We start from the raw sequence: 14,590 nt of genomic DNA, 5'->3' as shown, positions 1-14,590 counted from the left end.
GTAGGTACCTGGTGGAGGATGCGCAGGAGCAGGGAGAGAGAATTCAGGATTCACCAGATTACCTACAGCCCCCTGTACCATCTGCACCATCCCTGTCATGCCCCCTTCTCTGTCTTCCTTACCCTAGCCCCAGCCCTTCTGCCACCCACTTTCCCCATACTCACGGTGGTCTCATCCCCTCACATCCTCCCCTTTCCCACAAAGCTGTGCTTCATGCCCCTCAGCCCTCTCTGACAGGTCTGCAGAAAGACGGCACATGCTTACTTACATCACCCCACAATGCAAAGGGGCCTCTAAGACAACAGAAACATGACAGTGCCCTTTCTTTCCTGTGTTTTCTGTGTCTTTCGGAATGTGTGGTTGTATTTTTTGTTCCTTTAGATCCCCAAAACAAGTCTTATCTGGTCTTTGTCTTCTCGTTATCCCATATTGGAACATCTGAAGTGGAGCATGGGGCTTCTGCAGGGGAGGGTGAAGGGATGGGTGAGGAGCTGGGAGGCACCGTTTATGGGGCACGTGTGTAGCTTTATGTGGGCCTCTGAATGTCTCTGTCTGTCTGTTTCTCTGAGAGTCTCAGAGAGAGAGGGAGTTTGGTGGAGAGGGGCTCCCTCAGCCAGGAAACCTGAAGGAGAACATGCACCTCCCCATGACTGCTACCTTCTTTTCCTGGGCTCCGATCCCCTGCTGCCACCCCTGGAATGCCCTTTGCCCAGAGCTTCCCAGGGCTGCTTCCTTCTTGTCACTTGCGTCTCAGCTCAAATATTACCTCCAGGATCTTCCTCAAAGCTACACACAAGTGCAGTATTCTGTATCACAGACCTTAGTATATTTTCTTTGTAGCACTCAGGGCTCCCTGAGTTTATCTTACTTATTAAACTGTTTACAATTGGTCATTGTTCTCTCCACCTGCTCCCCCATCCCCAGAGCATAGGCTCCTTGAGGCAAGGTCCTTGCTTTGTTCATCTCTGCATCCCCATATCCTAGAACAGTGCCTGGCACAGAGAAGGCACTTAATAAACAGGTGTAGAATTGATTGAATTAAACACAGAGATGCTTGATTGGTCAGGAAAAGACCTTTATTGCCAACTGACTGCCCTTTTTGTTCTGCTCTCTGCATCTTCATCTCCTGCTGGAGCCCCAGCCATAACTGGCCCTGCCCTGTTTTCTTCCCCAGCCTGCAGGAGCCCCACACTCCAGCATCTGCAAATTCACCCCCAGCACAGCCTTGGATCCCTGTGCAGGTACGAGTGGGCTGACACACTGGGGCCTTGCACCTAGTCTCCAAGCCCTGCTCCCAGCAGAACCCATCTCTGCTCTCAAAGAATCCCTTTCTAACAAGCCCCGCCCACCTTATAAGACACATTTGGAAACCACTGCTTCTTTAAGCACACAGTCCCCTGAAGAGCCCCAATACAGCTCCACCAACATTTATTGAGGGTTTCTCATATGCCAGGCACTGTGCGAGGTGAATCTCCAAACGTCATGAGCATGCCAAATGCTGGTGCCTTTCTCTTTGTGAGTCTCCTAGAGTCCCTGCACCTCCCGTGGTCGGCATGGCAGTTTCTGTCCTGAGCAAGCTCCTATGTATGAGCTGAAGGGAAGGTGTGGTGGCCTAGCTCAGGAAAGACCTTGTGCCAGGGCTGGGCCCCACTTGCCAGCAACTGTCTGCTCCACTCTCTCTTGGTCCCTTGCCTCCTGTTGGCATCATGTGGGGGCAGTTTCTCTTCTGGAAGCAGACCCTCTGGATGGGATTGAACAGCAACATTGCTCTCCATTCTCTGCCACTGCTTGGCGCTGTGTTTCTAATGAGAGGAACCAACGAAGGCGAGAAAGTCCAGGAGGCTCACCAGATGGCCCATGATCCACAGCTTCTGTTTCTTCATCCAAACTTGAGGTCCAGAGTCTGATGTCCAAGGCTGAGGCTGGATGCCTGATTATAGTTTGGTTGGGGCTTTCCAGGCAGAGGTTATGGACCCCAAGCTTTGGGGCAAGGAGAAGGGATTGTGAGCTTCACGGGGCCTCGGGCCCCAGCTACTGGCCATCTTCAGTCCCTTGGGCTCCTCCGCCAGGCTGCTTGTCTACCCATAACATCACCCTCTACTTGCCAGGGACTCTGGCCTCTAAAAGACCCAGATCCCGGGACTCTCATCTCCAGTTCTGGCCTCTGGCTGCCAAGCCATGCTCAGCCCATTCTCCTTTGGCCCTCAGACCTAGAGTCTTTCCCAGAGAGAATAACAGTTAACATGGGGGCTGGGGGAAGAAACGGGGCACTCAGTCATCTGGGAGGGGGCAAGATCATACACACACCACATTCAGCGGAGACATGCACACATGCACACACACTCACAGACTCTCTGGATTCTTCGAGAAGAGAAAAAGTGGCCTGAGAGGACTAATGAGGCACCCTGAGAATGGAATCTAATACTTTGTAGGTTCAAAGGGCAGGAGTGGTTACTGTAGAACCAAGCAGGGTCACTTCTGATCTCTTGGGTCCAGATCACCATCTTCTGAGGCTGAATGGGTCCCTGCTCGTTGCCGTTAGCTATCTCAATCCTTACCCTAATCCTAATCTCCAATGCAGCCCTTTTTAACTGCATCCATCTACCTTCATTTTCCTAGGCTGTGAGCATAGTGGGAATACTCACTGGCCAGGGACTCAGCCAGCTCCACGCCTATTAACAGCTCTGCACTAAGCCTTTGTCTCCATTGGCAACACACTCAAACCATCCTCATTCTGTCCGGCTCAGACAACCCTGTTCTCATTGGCTGTCTTGTCATGAAGCTTGGTCCCTATTGGTTGCCACTAGAGGTAGTGTTTCCACTGACAGTGAATTCAATAGATGGATGAGCTTTGCCACACTGCCAGCTGTCCCAGCCTGTGCCCACTCTGCAGCCTGCATTAGGGTTAGGGAGCACTGGGGGTTCCTGAAGAGGGCCCAACAGCCTCAAGGAGCCTCTGGTGCTGGCGAAGGTGCCTTCTCCTTTCATGCTCCCCTGTGACTTCGCACACCAGCTGGGCAGGGAAGGCCCCAGGAAGCCCCTTCAGCCAGCCTGGAAAAAGAGAGATGGGGGCCTGAGTGGAGCCATGGCAGGACACAGGTCAAAAGGGAAGGAGGCACCATGGGGTCTAATGCCTGAGGGTCACGGTGAGTGTAGGAATTAGTAGAGAAGCCTGGAGCATTGATAGAAATGCCACTGGAGGTGGACATGACAATAATGTCAAAGCTGGTCAGGGTCACTCCTCAATTGAGTCCTGCAATGGCTGCTCGTCTCACTCAGAGCGAGAGCCAGAATCCTTACGGGGACCCACAGGATCTGGTCCCTGTTATCTCTATAACCTCATCTGCTTCTCTCCCTTCTCCTCACTCCCTCTAGCCACACTCAAACCCTTACTGCTTCTTCACACACACCAACCACAGTGCCTTTGCACTGACTCTTGCCTCTGACTGGAACATCCTTCTTCTAGATGCCACGTGTCTAAATTCCTCACCTCCATCAGGTTGTTGCTGACATGGTGTCTCCTCATTAAGGTCCACCTCAACCTCCCTATTTACTTGTAACCCACCCAACCCTGGGACTCGTGGCCTCCTTGACTCTGCTCCACTCTCGTTTTTCCATAGCACTTATCACCTTTGGATGCACTACATATAATTTACTTATTTATCTGGTTTACTCTTTATTGTTTTTCCTCCACTAGAATGTATACTCGCACAGCACAAGAATATCTGTGTGTTTGGTTCACAGTGCCTAGAACAGAGAGTGGTACCTCGAACATAGGTACTTAATAAATATTTACTGGGTGAAGAAATAAAAGAATCTCTCACCTTCAGGGCTCTTGTGCAGGTGCTTTGTGGGAGCCCGGGACTCTGGACTCTGTGCCTCAGCCTTGGCTGGTACATAAGGCTCTGAACACAGATCCTGGGAACAGTCTGGTAGGGTTGGGTGACATTACAGTAGGATCAAGGCTCTTTTTAGCTTCTCCCCCAGACACCCCTTAAGACTCACTTTTCCTTCCCTCCACCCTCTAGAGGTTACTCACCACAGTCCTCATAGATGGTGTCCGGGGAGCAGGGAAGGGGGCCAGGGGTGGGGAAAGCTCCCAGCCAGCGCTGCATGTCTGATCTGGTGAGACACAGGGAAGGCCACGATTGGCTCAGGAGCTCCTACTAGGGGTTGGGCAGGGGCCACAGAGGAGAGGGATTGGGGAGGAGGGTGGTAGGCTCTGAGAGGTCAGGTGAAGGTCCCAGGGGCATTTCTAAAGGAGACACAACTCACAGGGACGAAGCTTGGAGTAGCCGGTGAGTGGGGCGGCCCTGGTGGTTGCTGAGAAGGGAGAGGCGGAATGTAGGGGGTCCAGATGGGTCCGGAACCTGCTGGGCCTGGACTAGGGAGCGATGGGCATAGTCCAGAACCTGTAGTCGCTGCCCACTACCCAGGGAAGAGGAAGTTTAGAGAGAGAACAGAAGTCCAGCTGGGCTTCCCACCGCTGCCTGGGCTTCCCGCCCTTCCTGGGACCCACCTCTTGGGCTGAGTGATGAGCAGCAGGTCACTAAAGAGCAGCAGGCAGAGGGGAGTGAAGCGGGGGCGTGAGGTGAAGAGCACGCCCCCCCTCCGGCACCCTAACTCCGTCAGCTCCCCTTGCAACTCCAGGCGCCTTGACCAAGAGACCAGGGGCAGGGCCTGGGAGGAAGCAGGGAGGAGGTTCTGGCTTCTTCATAATACCACCATGGGGAAAGGGAAGATGGGGAGTCTGGGCAGAGACCAACCTTGACTTTGTGGAAGCGCAGCCTCTGGGTGAGCCGGATCAGCTCCTCAGTCTGCTTCATGCGTCCCACCTCAGCACTGCAACGCTCAATGATCTGGGTAAGGAGAGCTGAGTCACTACCCTTACTCCCTTCCACCCTTTCCCTCTCTCCCTGCCCCTTCTTCACCTCTCCTGGCCTCAGCATACCCTCCTGCCCACCTTGCTGATAGCACCCAGGGCCTTCTGAGCATTATCCTGGCGGCTGGACCCCTCCTCTGTCTGGTGCAGGATATTCTGAGGGCAAGGAAGAAGGGTGAGTGGGCACCTGCTCTGCAGCCCTGGGATTCAGGGGGGCTCCAGCTCAGGGGACCCTTGCCTGGTTTGGAAAAATGCTCAGTTTGGGGTTCACTTGGCTGAGGAGCCAGCCTCAACAAGGCTGAGACCTCACCACTCACTATCTGCCTAACCCTGAGTAAATCACATTACCTCTCTGAGTCTCAGTTTCTGCATCTGTCAAATGAGGACAATACCCACCTAGCATTGTTGTGAGCATTCAGAAAAGTAATACATGTAATGTACTTAGTATAGTCCTTGGCACACAGTAAATGCCAAAAAGAAGATTGCTATTATTTAAATAATTATTAACCACAGCCGCTAGCACAAACAATACATCACAATGGTTAAGACTGCCTGGATTTTAAGTTTGTCTCCATCAGTTATTATCTGGATAACCTGGGACACAGTATTTAGCCTCTCTCTGTCTCAGTTTCCTCATCTATAAAGCAGAGTCAATAATAGTTTCTACCCTTATACAGCCATTGGTTGGGTTAAGTGGGCATATAGTACTTAGAATCATGCCAAGAACAGAGCACTCAAAGCTGCTTGACTGTTCTGATTGTGATTATTTTGCCTACACTGGGGTGTATTAAACTGAATAAGACATAACAATGCTGATCATTTAGTTAGGAACTCTTCTCACTGAGGTCCCCACACTGGGTGACCTGGTTTAGGGAGAAGTTTCTATTCTGCAATAGAAGAGTGTTTCTCAACCTTTTTTTTTTGGGGGGGGGTGTCACTCTGCTAAGAAACGTTTTTAGAAATTTCAATAGCACAGATATCCTGTATATCTTTTATGTACTGTGGGCCTTTGAAGTAGCACAACCATTGGAATATTTAAGATTTTTTTTACTCTTCTAAGAATGAATTTTTGCCCACTTGGGGGTGATATCAACCCCATTGAGAAGGTGTGCAGTGAAAGATACAGCTGAGGAGACCTCAAAGACCACCCACCACATCACCCCTGAGACCCAGAGAGAGAGGAAGAGACTTGCCCAAGATCAGTCAGCCAGTTAGTGGCACGGCCAAGTCTAGAACTCCTGTCTCTAGCCAGAGCCTCATTTCCTGCACCCAGATTGCACTGGAGAACTTTGGGTAGCTCTAGGTGGGGCTTGGTTGGTCCTGGACTGAGAGGCCCAGACTAGGAGGTCTGATTTAGGGGAGTCCTGTATTTGTGGTGGGGTGGGAGACAGCAATGGCCAAGCAGGTGGCCCTGGGAAGGTACTCCTATGGAGTTGATGGGGCAGAAAACACCCCAAGCCTGGGCGGTGGTACCTGCAGCAGCATGCGGAGCCGTGTGATGCGCTGAAAGGGCAGCAGCAGGAAGGACGGCAGTGGAAGGCGCTCACATTTGGGGAGGCTCTGCAGCCGACGCAGCTCCGCAGAGAAGCGCACATTTGTGTCCCTGCAGAGGAGACCCGGGCCAGGCCACTGGTGTCTGCCTTGGAGGCCCTCATCCCCCAAGTTGCCCTGGCCTGGACCCCAACCCCGCTCCCAGCTTTCCCTCACACGCATGGCCTGGCCCCCACTTCTGGGACACTCACATAAGGCGGCTGTAGGTCTCCTCCTGATACTGCTGGTTCCGCACGTAATCCACATACACCGAGAAAGGACCCACAGCATGGGCATGCACTATGTCACAAAGGTCGTTGATGTGGGGGGAAGAGCGTACACGGGACAGTAATGTCCCTAGAAACCTGACGGAGTGGGGAAACAAGCAATGAGTGGGGAGAGGAGCCAGGTCTCCTGGCTTCTTGAGGTGCTAAGGGGTGCTCAGGAGCCTGAGGTCTGGTTTGCTGAGAGGGCAGGGCCCCACTGACCGCTCACTGACTTCCTGGACTCTCTGCACATTGGAGAAGAGGGTGTGGTGATCCCGGGGGGTGAGCGTGTCCCGGAGAGCCTGGCTCAGCACAAAGGTATCAGTCAGCAGCCGCAGGGAGCGCAGGTAGGAGGCCTCGGATGTCACCACCTCAAACAGGCTCTGAGAGGAAGGACAGAGCGGGAGTGGAAAGCCCAGTTTCCAGACAGCCCGGGACCCAGGTCACACTTCTGCCCTTGGCCAGACCCCAGGTATGCCACCTCCTGCATGCGCTTCTCCTGGGCGCTGAGAGTGTCCAGGAGGCCACTGGCTCGCACAGCTGGAAGCTCCTGCCACAGAGTGTTTCGAGGTCCAGGGGGCCGGGGGAAGGTGGGAGCTTCTCCGGGACTGGTTGGAGAGGGACTGCCATCCTCACTGACCCCCCACAGCTCCTCTGACAGCACGGCTGCTCGGTAGGTCTGGTACAGGGGTTCTGGAGAGCCAAGGTGGCACATCAGGGGAGTCCAGGGCCCCCGAACCCTTCTCCTGGCTTGATGGTCACAGCAGGGACTCACCATCCTGCAGGGGCAGCTCCCAGTTCTGACCCTTCAGCTCCTCCGGCACCCCATCATCCCTGTGGAGAGAAAAAGGGACGGAGTCCCCCAGAACCACTCCCATCGCACGCCTCCAGGGGTGCCGGTCACATGATAGAGGAAGGTTGTGTGTAGGGAACTCTGTTGGCTCCCCAGACCAAACCCGATTCTTTTCCATGTGCCTGTTGTACGGGAGGCCCTGAACTAAGCAGGCTCCCTCTACTCCTGTTATCTCAACTACTGTGCACCATGGACTTCTGAGTCTTCATCCCCAGCCCTCTCACGTAGAAATCGCTCCACTGTTCGAAATGTCCACCCACACCTCAGTGAGACTCAGTATGATCAAACCCAAACCCAAACCTCCTCTTCACCTGCAGCTCTGTCTTTGCTGTTCTGGTTATCAGCACCACCACATACCCACTCACCCAAGCTAAAAACCCAGGAGAATAAACATCAGTAAATGTTGAATAAACGAATGGGCTCAGACTAACTCTGCTAACGGTAGTGGATCTAAGATCATTAGTAAACCCAGGTGACATGGAAGAGATGGTTGCCAAATAGTCTTGCAGATAGTACCAGCGATAGAGGCTTAGGGTAGGGGAGCTAAAATGGAGCATTTACTAGGAGACTGGCACTTTACCAATGTTATACCCAACAACTCTATGAAGTAGTTGGTATGCTTACCCCATGTCACAAATGAGGACTCTGAGACTCAGAAAGGTTAAGTGACGTGTATAAGGTCACACAGCAGTAAGGGACAGAGCTGGGATTAGAAACCAGGGCTACTTGTCTCTAGAACCCCAGACCTTCTTCACTCCCCCTCTGGGAAGGTAGGACTTAACCGGACCTGAAGGTGAATCTGCCCTCAGGTAGGAGTAATGGGTGAGCCGTGTTTGGTACCTGCCCTCCACGGTTGCTGGAGGGGCGTTCTGAGGAGCTTCATCTGGTCTGTTTCCTGGAGAGAGAAACCAGAGTGAAGAGAACAAATCAGGGTCCCCAGCAGAGACTGCTACGATAAAAACCACAACTCCCATCTGCCCTAGAGCAGCAGCTGGTACTGGTAGAGGAACAACAACAACAACAACAAAAAAAAGCTCAGGGCCTATTGGGGGTTGTAGTTCATTTTTAAAATGCTTCCTATCCACCCCTTCCCTTCCCATCCCATTCAAAGAATCCAGTCCCCACCCCCAACCCTGTACCTGTTTGGATTCCATCTTCAGAGGGCAAATCGAGAACTGGCTGTGGGGGATCCCCAGAGATGTTGGCATCCTGCCTGACCCGAGTGGGTTTCGGGGGTTTGAGTGGTGGCAGGAGTTTGCGCTCAGCCGTGGAGCGGTAGGATGTGAGGACCACTGAGTGGTGACTGGTGCTGGGAGGGTTGGGGCGGGAGCGGGAGGTCCGAAGAGGGGAGGCTCGGCAGGGGGCCCTGGGACCGTCCTCACAGCCCCCCACAGGGACCCATCGGAGCTCCAGGCCTGGCCGGGCTACATGGCAGACACAGGGACAGCAGGGAGGGCAGGCCTGGGCAGCACCTGTGGGAGACAAGGTGTTCTAAGGCAAAGGCCCCTAGGGCCTGGCCCCAACCTGCCCAGGCCTCCTCCTTCTCCTTGACCTGCGCAGCAGCTGGAACGTGGGCCAGCGCCAGGCTTCTACTCTTCAACCCTGAATCTCCAAACTCCCAGAAATATGGACTTCAGATTTTCCAAACATAAAATCCATTTTTGAAAAGGTAGCCCCTGAAAGTAACCAACCTTAAAGTACTGAAAATTTAAAAAAAAAAAAAAAAAAGCTGGATTGAGCCCATTTTAGCTGGGGGAAGTACTTACCCTGAGCGCCATTCTCCTGGGACCCCCTTCTGGTGAGGATGCCCTGGGGAGTGTCTCTCTCCCCATTCACATCCACTCTCCCTTGGGGAGCTGGCTCCAGGACATCAGCAGCCTGGCCCCTGCCTTCAGCCCCCCACTCAAACCTGCCAGCCAGTCTCCGCACAGTGCCTGGGGCAGAGGCAGAGCCATCCTGGGTGGGGACCTGGGAGGCTGTGTGGGGTAGGGGCAGAGGTGTGCAGGGGGAGCCGGAGGGTTTAGGTGGGGGGACTGGAGACCTGGGAGCAGGTTCTGGGGAGATGGAGCGCCGAGACACTGGACTGGGGGAGCTGGAAGGTGAGTCTGGGGAAGTCTGGGAGTCGAGGCTGGCTTTAGAAGCTGAAGGGGGCAGAAGGGCAGGAGGCTTGAGGGAAGAGGCTGGGGGTTCCCAGAAGATGGGGGTGCACATTGGGGTTGGTACATCATTGGAGGTGACAGGAAGTTCTTGCGGAGAAGAGCCATTGTGGGGGGGCCCTGGGGACTGGGCAGCCCGAGGTCTAGAGGGGGGACGGGGACGGATGATCCGAGGGGGCTTCTGGGTAGGGGGTGTTGCTATAGGAAGAGACTGGTCTGACATCTTTCTCTGAGCTCTTCAAAGGAGTGGGGTGCTCTGCTGGAGTCATCCCCTGAAGAAAAGGGAGGGAGGGAGAGAGACCCTTAGTGTTACCCATGGCCTGCTGAGAGTAGACTGAGGCCTCTGAGCAGAAATAGTTTGCAAGCAAATCAGCCATGATTTGGGACTCAGGAGGGAAGGCTGGTGCACTTCCTCCCCTTCTCATTTGCAGCCTTCTGTCTTCACCTCTCACTCCTTCTTATTCCTGAGGCCCCTGGAGCCCCCTCTCCCCCAGGCAGCCTTTCTCGGCCCTCCCAGCCTCCACTTCTCTCTGCCTTTTGGCCTCTGCTGCCACAGTCAGGCCGGAGGAATCAGTGAGGCTAGGGTGGGGGTGCTTTGGTAGAGACCCAAGGTGGGGGGAGAGGGTACAAGAGAAGTGGACCAGGAAGGGGAATTCAGCTTGCTGTTATAGCCACTATGCATCTGCTTGATGAGTTGTGTTGTGTGTCTGTAATCGTGTTGTGAAGGTTTGTGACTATGGTTTAAGTGTGTGTGCTGTTTCTACTGCTCTAGGAAAGGGGTGTTGTATGATGTGTTTAAAGAGTGTATTTGCTATGAGTTTACTGGGTGGGCATGCAGTGGGGGAGTGGAGTACCCAGCATACGGTGTATGGTGGGAGAGGGGTGCAAGGGTTTGTGTGTGTTATGTGCTGTCTGTGCGGGAGTGTGTGTGTGTGTGTGTGTCTGCACACACACATCCACGCCTGGGCTGTAAGGGACGCATCACTATTTTCCTGCTCCGACTGGCCCTCCACCCCCCATTTCCCAGTTCCTCTCTCCGGACTCTCCCTTTCCGGGTTATTTTTAGTCTCCTTTTCCTGCCATGAAGATTCCTGGAACCTCTGACCCCAAGAGACCAGGAGGCCCCGGACATGGTCTCTCCTGCGCCATCCTCTTATCCCTGCGGGTCCCCATCCTGCCATCTGGTCACAGAAAAAGAGGCCCCAGTGGATGCCTGGGTGCTGCCTGGATACCTGAAGGGCGGTGAGGGGACCAGACTGAAGGCAAGGACAAGTGAGGCCAGCCATGAGGACCTAGGCTTCACCGCTCCCCCTGGGAAGATGACCATGATCCTGAGAAGGCTGCAGGGTCAGGGCTGGGAGACAGAGGTGCCCCCCAACCCCCTGCAGGAGTCAGCAGGGGACTCAGACCCCTCCAGGCTCCAGAGTGAGTTCTTGAGGAAGGGTGTGGAGTGGGGGTTAGGGGATGTAGGCTGTGAGTCTTGCAGCTCAATGGCCACCATATCCTGGCAGGAAGCCCCTTATCAAAATGACCCAGGCAATGGCCTCGCCAGCTCCTCCCAGCTTTGCCCCACTCAGGGATCCCACCCCCTTCTCAGGTACCTTTGTTTACTTCCTTCCCCGCCCCCCACTCAGGCTTGTCAAAGGGACCCAGGTGTTGAGCCCAAGCACTCACCCTTGAGTCCTCTCCATTCTCAGTCACCTCCTAGGGCTGAGTGAGTAGGAGCAGGAAACAGGAATCAAATCCTCCTCCCAACCGGACACCCCCCCCCAACCACACCACACTCCACATGCGCACACTGGAGCTCTGGAAGATGTGACAGACTCGGTGTCCCAGGATTTGGAGGTTAACAGGGTCTGGGGAAAGGCTGAAACTTGGGCGTGGACGGCAGGCTATTCTGCCTGTGTGAGTTCTGTCTGCATTGCTGCACAGGTGGGGGCGCTGGGGCTGGATGTGGATGGGGTGGGGTGGAGGTGGGATGAAAATGCCACAGAGCTGGGCTGCTGGTAGGACACCTCCGAATCAGCTAAGGGATGGTGTGTGTTCTTCCACAGTGTGTCTGACTGTCTCTCCCACACCTTACCCGACAACCTGTCCCTTCAGCTTCCAACCTCTTTCCCTGGGTGTGAGCCAGTCACTATTTCACACCAAGGGACCCCTCCCCAGATCTCCCCCCCAGCCCTAACTCCTCAGTAGCTCCCCCTAAATTTACCTTTATCGTTTTGGAAGCAGTTTCTATTTTCAGCCTGTTCCTGCCTGCCTCGTGAAGCAAGGAGTGTAGGGCCAGGTCTCCCAGTGTCTCCTGTGTTTCTGGGGCGGGAACTGAGGACCCAGATTGAGATCTCCGCAGAGGAAGCCAGTTCCTCAGCCCCACCCGGCCATTGTGTCAGGCATGCATGTGTGTGTGTGCGTGTAGAGAAGGGACAGAGGGCAGGGTGGGGGGGTGGAGGCAGGGAGGTGGGGAGGGAGATCTAGATATGTCTCCTTTAGGGGCTTGTGACTGCTGGGCCCCCCTGCCTGCTCATCGTTCTTAATCCCTGTCTCTCTGGTCCCAGCCTCTGACTTTCCCTGTCCCACTGGGAGGCTTTGATTGGCCTGCAGTCAATAGGAGGTGTGGGGGGAGGGGGGAAAGGGTGGAGGAGCAGGGGAATGGTGGGTAGGGGTCCTTCTCACCTCTAATTTGCTCTGTGTTTGAGGAGCTGAGTTCCAGGGCTGGGGATGTGTGTCATAAAAACAGCTGAGGGGGTGGAACGAGCCACACCCCAGTCTGGGAAGTAGGGTAGTAGGAGGAAGATTCGAAGAGCAGTTATGAACTGCCAGGACCTTTGCCCACGCCCAGGTGCCTGCCAATGCCAGACCTTCACTCACACTCACACACACACACAAGACATGGGAATAAAAGTCAGAAAGCCGGGAGAAATATATGTTTCAACCCCTTTTTCTTCAGAGTAAAAGCCAAAGTCCTTATAATGACCAACAAGACCCTTCACTATCTTCCCTCTTCCCTGCCTCCTCTCCAGCACAAGGCTGCCTCAGGGACTTTGCACTGGCGGTGACTTCTGCCTGGAAACCTCCTTCCCAAGACACCCACATGAATGGTTCCCTCACCTCTTTCAAGTCATTGCTCAAAGATCACTTTCTCATTGAGGCCTTCTGCACCACTTTTTAAAGTTGCAGCCCTTGACCTGATCGGGACATCGTCCCGTACACTAAAAGGTTGCTGGTTCGATCCCAGTCAGGGCACATGCTTAGGTTCTGAGTTTGATCCCCTGTTGGGGCACGTACGAGAGGCAATAGATCAATGTTTCTCTCTCACATTGATGCTTCTTTCCCTCTCTCTCTCTCCCTTCCCATCTCTCTAAAGTTAATAAGCATGTTCTCGGGTGAGGATAAAAGTTGACATGTTTATAGTTAATTATATTTTACATTTGAAAGTGAGCTTTCTGGAGGCAGGATCTTTATCTCTTTTATTCACCGATATATCCCAAAGTTCAGGAAAACGGTCGAGCATACAATGGTGCTTAATATTTGGTTAATTGAGCCAAATTAAATTGAATCTTCCCCACAGTCCACTATTCCCCTGACTCTCCTTCCCTACTTTCCATAATTCTGTTCATTCCACCAGCTTCCCAACACACACCCACACATATACACAACCCAGGACCAGGTGCCTAAACTCCCAGATCTCATGTCTAGATCATTTTGGGCTTCCTGGGAAAATAAATCTTTCTCCAAAAGTACTTCAGAGACCCTATCAAGAAAGATACAGCCCTGCCCTGGCTGGTATGGCTCAGTGGATTGAGTGGCCAGCCTGCAAACCAAAGGGCCACCAGTTTGATTCCTGGTCAGGGCACATGCCTGGGTTTCAGGCCAAGTCCCCAGTAGGGGGTATATGAGAGGCAACCACACATTGATGTTTCTCTTCCTTTCTCCCTCCCTTTCCCCTTGTCTAGAAACAAAATAAAAATTTAAAAAAAAATTTTTTAAAGAAAGATAAGCCCTGGCCAGTGTGGCTTAGTTGGTTGGAGCAGTGTAGATTCAACCCTCTTTCTAAAAGCAACATTGTCCTTGGGGCCCTAGCTGGTAAGGCTCAGCAGATTGAGCATTGGCCTGTGAACAAAAAGGTCACCAGTTCAATTCCCAGTCAGGGAACATGCCTGTTTTGCAGGCCAGGTCCCCAGTTGGGGGCAAGCTGGGAGTGTGCTGGGGGCATATGAGAGGCAACTGATTGGATTGATATTTCTCTCACAAATACATTGATGTTTCTCTCCCTGTCTTTCTCCCTCCCGTCTCCTCTCTTTGAAAATAAAATCTTTTAAAAAATGTCTTTGTATAGGATGAAAAAAAAAGATATACATGTGTAGCCAAAAAATCCTGTTTTGTATTGTTTTTACTGAAATGAGAATATCTTTATTAGTTTTGCTACTTACAGAAATATCATTCAAAAAGGTAACTAACCCAAAAGTGGTGGTTGTTAGCTGCAAACATGAGTGGCACTTGGTACTGCATGAACTGTCGCAGGTCTGAATGGGGAGGTGCGCAGAAGAGGCATTGGATGGAGCTTTACCTCTCCTCCTGGGCTGGTATGAGCTTATCTCATTTTCTTCTGTGTATCCCTGGCAGAGACCCACCTGGAGGCTTTTCACCTGTCTGTTGACAAATAAAGAGACTTTCTCCACTCCCAAAGGCAGGGCAGCATGTTCTGGGGATGAGAAACTCCCTGGAGCTACACTGAGAAAGTTCTAACATGCCTGACAAAGAGCATTTTTTTAAATCACTGTTTATGATTTTTTTTTTTCAGAAAGTGGAAGGGAGGGAGAGAAAGAGGAAGAGAAATATCAATGTGTGGTTGCCTCTCACATGCCCCCGACAGGGGTCCTGGCCCACAACCCAAGTATGTGCC

The 14,590-nt window shown here is 53.0% G+C and overlaps 1 protein-coding gene across 2 annotated transcripts; it reads right to left on the bottom strand.

Annotated features, from left to right (window-relative positions):
* Nucleotides 1-1,069: 1,069 nt before the first annotated feature.
* On the bottom strand, nt 1,070-11,988 carry ARHGEF15 (Rho guanine nucleotide exchange factor 15). 2 transcript variants are annotated; one of them, XM_045824626.1, is made up of 16 exons: nt 11,900-11,988; nt 9,298-9,959; nt 8,671-9,003; nt 8,372-8,426; nt 7,454-7,512; nt 7,160-7,371; nt 6,901-7,061; nt 6,625-6,777; nt 6,356-6,485; nt 4,964-5,038; nt 4,767-4,859; nt 4,520-4,680; nt 4,276-4,428; nt 4,040-4,122; nt 3,825-3,929; nt 1,070-3,051 (listed from the first exon to the last, which is right to left on the bottom strand). In XM_045824626.1, the coding sequence occupies exons 2-16, from the start codon at nt 9,908-9,910 to the stop codon at nt 2,906-2,908; spliced, it is 2,532 nt and encodes an 843-aa protein (XP_045680582.1). In that variant the 5' UTR covers nt 9,911-9,959; nt 11,900-11,988; the 3' UTR covers nt 1,070-2,905. The 2 variants fall into 2 exon arrangements, with proteins under 2 accessions (XP_045680582.1, XP_045680583.1); XM_045824627.1 differs by lacking the exon at nt 11,900-11,988 and adding an exon at nt 11,362-11,394.
* Between the last annotated feature and the right edge of the window lie 2,602 nt (nt 11,989-14,590).

Source organism: Phyllostomus hastatus, unplaced genomic scaffold (assembly GCF_019186645.2).
Source record: "Phyllostomus hastatus isolate PE091 unplaced genomic scaffold, TTU_PhHast_1.1 phas_scaffold_55, whole genome shotgun sequence".
NCBI classification, from domain to species: Eukaryota; Metazoa; Chordata; class Mammalia; order Chiroptera; family Phyllostomidae; genus Phyllostomus; species Phyllostomus hastatus.
The sequence above is the reverse complement of the archived record's forward strand: the minus strand, read 5'-3'. Positions and strand labels throughout refer to the sequence as shown.

Excerpts from the sequence above, each read along its gene's own strand:
- ARHGEF15 (XM_045824626.1), bottom strand. The coding sequence starts at position 9,910 with ATGTCAGACCAGTCTCTTCCTATAGCAACACCCCCTACCCAGAAGCCC. Across the intron at positions 4,860-4,963 it reads CCCTGGGTGCTATCAGCAAG|ATCATTGAGCGTTGCAGTGC; the intron begins GTGGGCAGGAGG and ends CTCCTTACCCAG. Across the intron at positions 3,052-3,824 it reads CCTGCACAAGAGCCCTGAAG|GCTGGCTGAAGGGGCTTCCT; the intron begins GTGAGAGATTCT and ends CTCTTTTTCCAG.